We start from the raw sequence: 7,070 nt of genomic DNA, 5'->3' as shown, positions 1-7,070 counted from the left end.
AATCAAAGGAGATAAGGAATGTGAAAGTCCTTCTTAGGACATAAAGTGCTATTGAAGTGTTAATTATTAGTAAAAATGACTTAGAATCATCAAACATGTGCTATCTCATATCTCTAATTCCTTAAATCTTTGATTATAACCTGAGAAATTATGGAAATCACAGGGCTAGAACTCCTGTGATTTCATCACCTCAAATTACTGCCTCAGGCAGAAGGTATTTCCAAACCCAGTTAGACACTCACATGACCACACACCCTTCTCAGTACACTAGATTCAGAATTATGTCAAGTGTCAAGCCACATTCTACTATCCCTTGGAGTCTTTACTGAATGGTCAAAACTACCAATGTATTATGTCATGTGGAAGAGGCCAGAGGAATATCTATCGCATCCTATTTTAAACTCCTAAGAAGGCAACTCAACCATCTGTCTTGGCAACCCATTCCAGGTTGGAAACACCCTGGCAGAAACGTCTCTCTTCTGTTCAATCTAAATCCTTCAAATAGAACCTCGAGATAATTGCATCCCATTTCATTTTCAAATAATTTGGAACACAGTTGTTTACCATCTGGGTTATAGGATTATATAATGTCACAGGGCTGTGGTGAGCAATAAATGAAATAATGCATGTAAAACGCATAGCTCAGTGTCTGGCATATAATAATGGCTCAGTACATATTTATTATCACCATCATTACATGTGTTAGTAGTCTGTCCGTCACAAGCGACATACTCACAAGTCAAAATAATTTAAGCTAAAAAGTGGAGTGGGATGGAAAATATAATTAAAAAGGAAGTAAAAGTATGCAGTGGCCTTCAGGTACTACCAGATCCAGGACTCAAATAACATTTACAGGCTTCCTCTTTCTCTTTCTTCCCCTTCATTTTTAAGACAAGCTTTCAAAGCATAAAAGGCAGGACAGCAACCAGCAGATTCAGGTGGCGTAAACCGTTATCTTAACCACTCTGAATAGGTTCCCTGTTCATCAGTTCATTTATCAAAAATTTATTGAATATGTTAAGCAGGGTTCTAGGAGCTGAGAATACAGTAATACCCAAAACAGATAAAACTGCTATCCTCTTGGAATTTATCTTCTAGTGAAAAGAGGGAATCTGTTAGAAGAAGGAGAAAGGATGCTAGAAAGATAAAAATGCTATCCTCCACAAAATAAGGTCACATCTTATACCTTAAGATCAACTATTATCTTTCTTTCCTCCCAGTTGGTAAACTCAATCTTTTTACAACCTTCTTCCCCCTCACAAACATGTGAAACCCCCCCAGTCAGGTCTTCAAATGGATAAATAGCCTTGTCTATGGATTTTGAGTGCATTTAGTTTACTTTTGCTGTGTAATCTCCGCATAATGTTTCTACAGTATGCCTGTAGTTATAATATAACCTTCTTGTTTCAACTTTTTTGAATCACTTATTCTTTTTAGACTATTTTTGCATTAAATACAGGTCTTTCTTCTGCCTTCATGGTTTCCTTAAAATACTATGTTAATTAATTGGTAAAATCCTGCAAAAACCTGGTCATTTATTAGTCATTTAAAAAATATTCCTCCGAGCAATTTTAAGTCTATTCCTCTGTATTAACTATCCAAACTCTATAAAATTGAAGGCCTGGAGACCAAGTTTTTTTGAGAACCCCAGGAAGTGTGGCCTAATACTAGAAAATCTCAACTTCTGCCTCTCCCCTTGAAGTGCACAGTGAGAAAGGCTTGCATGAAGCATTTTAGGCTGTGTTCTTATGATAAAATTCAACTTTTTATGAAATAAATTAATCTGCATCAAGTTGTTTTCATCTGAAAATGTCTAGATTTATTAGTGCTAGCCCGGCTTTAATCCACAAACAATTCCATTTAAATTAGGCGTTGGTCTAACAGATCTGCCTGACCACAACAATGACTCATGGACCGTGTAGGAAACAACTTTCACTAAGTTCAAGATTGCTCAAGTAAAAAGGTGAGCAGGGGAGGGGAGGAAGAGTTGGTTGTACTCATCATCTTTATCTATCCTGCCCCAACTGTTCTCTCAATTTGGTTGCTTTTCATTCCACTGTGGTTGGCATCTTTTGTCAGGGCACTAATTTATTTCTTTTAATCCGGATATAATGGCCAAGAGGGCCATTTGGCTCACTCAAATCCCATCGTTAAAACTTATCTTGGAATTAAACAAAAATGGATTTTTAATCGTAGAGCTCATCAGCCTCATAGCCTCCACCTCATTTTTGAATGGCCTTGTTCGGCCTGCACCTTCTGTGCTTGCCAAACCAAAGCGCCCTGGTCGGCTGCAGCATCTCTGGAAGGGATGAAGAGCCTCCGCGCACACGCCCCTTACGTCCCTGTCCCGCACGCGCCACGAGCACGCTTGCAAAAGACGCGGAGGTGGCGGAGACAAAGACAGAGGAAAAGAGAGAGAGAGAGAAGAGGGAAAGGAAAAGAGAGAAAAAAGAAAAAGAAAAAAAGGTCTGCTCTGGGATTATTATTATTATTTGGGTTAATACCCTTATCTTTGCATTCCAGCCGGAAGGTCGGCTCCAAGCCTTCTTTCCTGCCCTCCTCCTTCTTGAATTGGACACCATCCCTGTTGCCGCCTCCTGAGTTAGGAAAGGGATAGAACTTTCCCAGGGAGGTGAGGGGTGTCCCCGAGGCGATTTCTCCGGTTACTTCCTCCCGGCAGAGATCCCTGTGGAGAGGAAACGTTCCCGACTTCCCTCCCCGCGACCTCCTCCCCAGATGCGAGCGGAGACGTCAGGCTGCTTCTGGGTTTATTTTGTAAACCCAGACAGTCAACTGCACTGGGCGCCGGCAAAGCCTCCTTGGCCCTCGCCCCATAGCAAAGCTCTAAGAGGTCCGGGGACTCTGGCCTGGGTGGGGAGAGAGACGTGACCTGTGCGGCCGCCGCGAAATGGGTCTCCAAAGGTGAGACCCCTCCCTCAGTGGTTGGGCGTGTCCCCTTTAGCCTTCCTGGACCCCGTTACTGCCCGGCTTGGAGCTGGACGAAGGCACGTAATTGGTAGGCGAGTGGGTTGGGGCGTCTTGACCCTAGGACGAGAGTCTGGGCCTCTGGTGTGGACCCCTGCCTCCTTCCCGCTCTGCGCGGCCGTTCTAGAGGTCCGGGTGGGTGCTGGAGGAGGAAGGCGGGTGCAGGCGGCGGGGCCGCGGGGCGGTATGAGGGGGCGCCGGCCGCCTCTCGGATTGGCTGCGCCGCCGCCCCCTCCGCACCGCGCGCCCCCCACCACGCGCCCAGCCGGCTCCCTCCCGCAGGCTCCGAGCTGCTGCCCGCAGGAGGCAGGACGCGCAGGGGTGGGACCGGCCCCCCAGCCCCTCTCCCGGCCCCGGGCGCGCGGGAACCCCGGGTCCTGCAGCCTCCCGAGTGCGGAGAGGCGGGGCCGCCCGCTGCCGCCCAGCTGCCTGCGCCCCCTCCCGCGGCCCCGGCTCCGGGAGCGGGGCGCCCCGCGCACGGGCACACGGCGGCCAGAGCGCCGAGGCGGTACCTTCAGCCTGCAATGAGAGGAGCCCGGGAGAGCCCCCGGGAGCCAGCGAAGAGCTTGGCTGCTGCGTCCAGAGCTGCTGCTGCCGCTGCGGCTGCTTGAAACTCCTCAAAGTTGAGAGCCGGCGAGAGGCTGCCGCCCGCCGGGAGCCGGAGGGAAAGGAAGTCGGAAGGTGCAAGAGTGACGGACACGGACAGACGGACGCGCAGACCTTCGGAAGGCACCGCGTAGGCAGCCTCCCCGGAGCCCGCGAGGCTCCCCAGCTCCGTGAGTTGTTTTATGGATGGGTGGTTGCTAAGTATTTCCGTTTAATTGTTTGTAGGCTACGTTTGCGTATAGTTGTGCTTGTTGGAGGGAGTTAAAAAACAACAACAACGCAGGATACACCTTAGGAAAAAATTGAGTTTCTGATGGTGGGTGAGACGGCGGTATGGAGAGAATGTGACTAAATTTTTACAAGCAGGACTAACCCAGGAAAGACGAAAGAATACATTTAACAGTGAAGAGGCAACACAGAGCTCCCTATTGTGAAATAAAATCCATTTCAAAAGTTATTGGAAAGAAAGTAAGGTATGGCTCTTATGGATTAACTAGTGGTAGTCAGTTTCTGCTTTTTACCCCCTCTGAAATATTAATTGTTTGCCAGGTTCACTGGTGGGAGTCTGAGCCGGTGGAAAAGATACCGGGAAGAGACTCAGAGGCGACCATAATGTCGTTACGTGTACACACTCTGCCCACCCTGCTTGGAGCCGTCAGACCGGGCTGCAGGGAGCTGCTGTGTTTGCTGATGATCACAGTGACTGTGGGCCCTGGCGCCTCTGGAGTGTGCCCCACCGCCTGCATCTGTGCCACTGACATCGTCAGCTGCACCAACAAAAACCTGTCCAAGGTGCCTGGGAACCTTTTCAGACTGATTAAGAGACTGGACCTGAGTTATAACAGAATTGGGCTTCTGGATTCTGAGTGGATTCCAGTATCATTTGCAAAGCTGAACACCCTAATTCTTCGTCATAACAACATCACCAGCATTTCCACGGGCAGTTTTTCCACAACTCCAAATTTGAAGTGTCTTGACTTATCGTCCAATAAGCTGAAGACAGTGAAAAATGCTGTATTCCAAGAGTTGAAGGTTCTGGAAGTGCTTCTGCTTTACAACAATCACATATCCTATCTCGATCCTTCAGCATTTGGAGGGCTGTCCCAGTTGCAGAAACTCTACTTAAGTGGAAATTTTCTCACACAGTTTCCAATGGATTTGTATGTTGGAAGGTTCAAGCTGCCAGAACTGATGTTTTTAGATGTTTCTTATAACCGAATTCCTTCCATGCCAATGCACCATATAAATTTAGTGCCAGGAAAACAACTGAGAGGTATCTACCTTCATGGAAACCCATTTGTCTGTGACTGTTCCCTGTATTCCTTGCTGGTCTTTTGGTATCGTAGGCACTTTAGCTCAGTGATGGATTTTAAGAACGATTACACCTGTCGCCTATGGTCTGACTCCAGGCACTCGCGTCAGGTACTTCTGCTCCAGGATAGCTTTATGAATTGCTCTGACAGCATCATCAATGGTTCCTTTCGTGCGCTTGGCTTTATTCATGAGGCTCAGGTCGGGGAAAGACTGATTGTCCACTGTGACAGCAAGACGGGTAATGCAAATACCGATTTCATCTGGATGGGTCCAGATAACAGACTGCTAGAGCCAGATAAAGAGATGGAAAACTTTCACGTGTTTCACAATGGAAGTCTGGTTATAGAAAGCCCTCGTTTTGAGGATGCTGGAGTGTATTCTTGTATCGCAATGAATAAGCAACGCCTGTTAAATGAAACTGTGGACGTCACAATAAATGTGAGCAATTTCACTGTAAGCAGATCCCATGCTCATGAGGCATTTAACACAGCTTTTACCACTCTTGCTGCTTGCGTGGCCAGTATCGTTTTGGTACTTTTGTACCTCTATCTGACTCCATGTCCCTGCAAGTGTAAAACCAAGAGACAGAAAAATATGCTACACCAAAGCAATGCCCATTCATCGATTCTCAGTCCTGGCCCTGCTGGTGATGCCTCCGCTGATGAACGGAAGGCAGGTGCAGGTAAAAGAGTGGTGTTTTTGGAACCCCTGAAGGATACTGCAGCAGGTCAGAATGGGAAAGTCAGGCTCTTTCCCAGCGAGGCAGTGATAGCTGAGGGCATCCTAAAGTCCACGAGGGGGAAATCTGACTCAGATTCAGTCAATTCAGTGTTTTCTGACACACCTTTTGTGGCGTCCACTTAATTTGTGCCTATATTTGTATGATGTCATAATTTAATCTCTTCATATTTAACTTTGTGTGTGGTCTGCAAAATAAACAACAGGACAGAAATTGTGTTGTTTTGTTCTTTGAAATACAACCAAATGGTCTCTTAAAATGATTGGTAGGAAATGAGGTAAAACACTTTAGTTCCTCAGTCTGCCAGAGAAAGATGGGGTTGTTTTCCAAAGTTTAAGTTCTAGATAACAATATCTTAGTCTTTAGCACTATTGATAATTTCAGAGCAGGCCCAGATGTGATATGACTCCCATTGTCCCTTTATTTAGGATATTGAAAGAAAAAATAAACTTTATATATTAGTGTCCTTTAAAAATAGACTTTGCTAACTTACTAGTACCAAAGTTGAGTTATTTTAAAGAAAAACACTAGTGTTCAATTTCATTTTTAAAAGATGTAGAAAGAAGCATCAAACATCAATTATAAAGCCTAAAGCAAAGTTAGATTTGGGGATTATTCAGCCAAAATTACCATTTCAGAACACAATGAATAGACTACACTGATAAAATGTACTGGATAATGCCATATCCTATATGATGTTATAGAAATAGTGCAAGGAAAGTACATTTGTTCGCCTGTCTTTTCATTTTGTACATTCTTTCCATTCTGTATCCTTGTACAAAAGATCTCATTGAAAATTTAAAGTCATCATAATTTGTTGCCATAAATATGTAAGTGTCAATACCAAAATGTCTGAGTGACTTCTTAAATCCCTGTTCTAGCAAACTAATATTGGTTCATGTGGCTTGTGTATATGTAAATCTTAAATTATGTGAACTATTAAATAGACACTACTGTACTGTGCTTTGGACATTTGAATTAATGTAAATATATGTAATCTGTGACTTGATGTTTTGTTTTATTTGGCTATTTAAAAACAAATCTAAAGTGTTTTATGTTATCAGATTATGCTATTTTGTATAAAGCACCACCGATAGCAAATCTCTCCAAAATTCTAATAGTAAAGTTGGTTTTTTTAAAGGGGGAGGGGAAGGCTTGAATGTGTTCTAGATCAATTTACACCTTGTGTATGACATTTTACTCTGATATCATTACGCACTTTAACCAGATCCAGAAAACACTTAAACTCTTAATTTGCAACAAGTGAGAGCCCAGGGGACCTCCTTATTATCCTGTCTCTGCTTTGAGGCAATCAAGTGCCCTCTCTGAACCGAGGTTCCCTCAGCTGTAAAACAAAGGCTTCAGACCAGATGGTGTTTAAGGTTTCTCACCATACACCCCATCACTCCCCATACTGGAATGAATG

At 44.8% G+C, this 7,070-nt stretch overlaps 1 protein-coding gene across 2 annotated transcripts; it reads left to right on the top strand.

Moving 5' to 3' along the window:
- The first annotated feature begins 3,268 nt into the window (after nucleotides 1-3,268).
- AMIGO2 (adhesion molecule with Ig like domain 2) lies at nucleotides 3,269-6,653 on the top strand. 2 transcript variants are annotated; one of them, XM_009180578.4, is made up of 3 exons: nucleotides 3,269-3,761; nucleotides 3,958-4,064; nucleotides 4,141-6,653. In XM_009180578.4, exon 3 carries the CDS (start codon nucleotides 4,204-4,206, stop codon nucleotides 5,767-5,769), a length of 1,566 nt encoding a protein of 521 aa, XP_009178842.1. In that variant the 5' UTR covers nucleotides 3,269-3,761; nucleotides 3,958-4,064; nucleotides 4,141-4,203; the 3' UTR covers nucleotides 5,770-6,653. The 2 variants fall into 2 exon arrangements, with proteins under 2 accessions (XP_009178842.1, XP_003906305.1); XM_003906256.3 differs by lacking the exon at nucleotides 3,958-4,064 and having other exon boundaries at nucleotides 3,277-3,761.
- The last annotated feature ends 417 nt before the right edge of the window (nucleotides 6,654-7,070 follow it).

Source organism: Papio anubis, chromosome 9 (assembly GCF_008728515.1).
Source record: "Papio anubis isolate 15944 chromosome 9, Panubis1.0, whole genome shotgun sequence".
In the NCBI taxonomy this organism is placed as follows: Eukaryota; Metazoa; Chordata; class Mammalia; order Primates; family Cercopithecidae; genus Papio; species Papio anubis.
The sequence above is the reverse complement of the archived record's forward strand: the minus strand, read 5'-3'. Positions and strand labels throughout refer to the sequence as shown.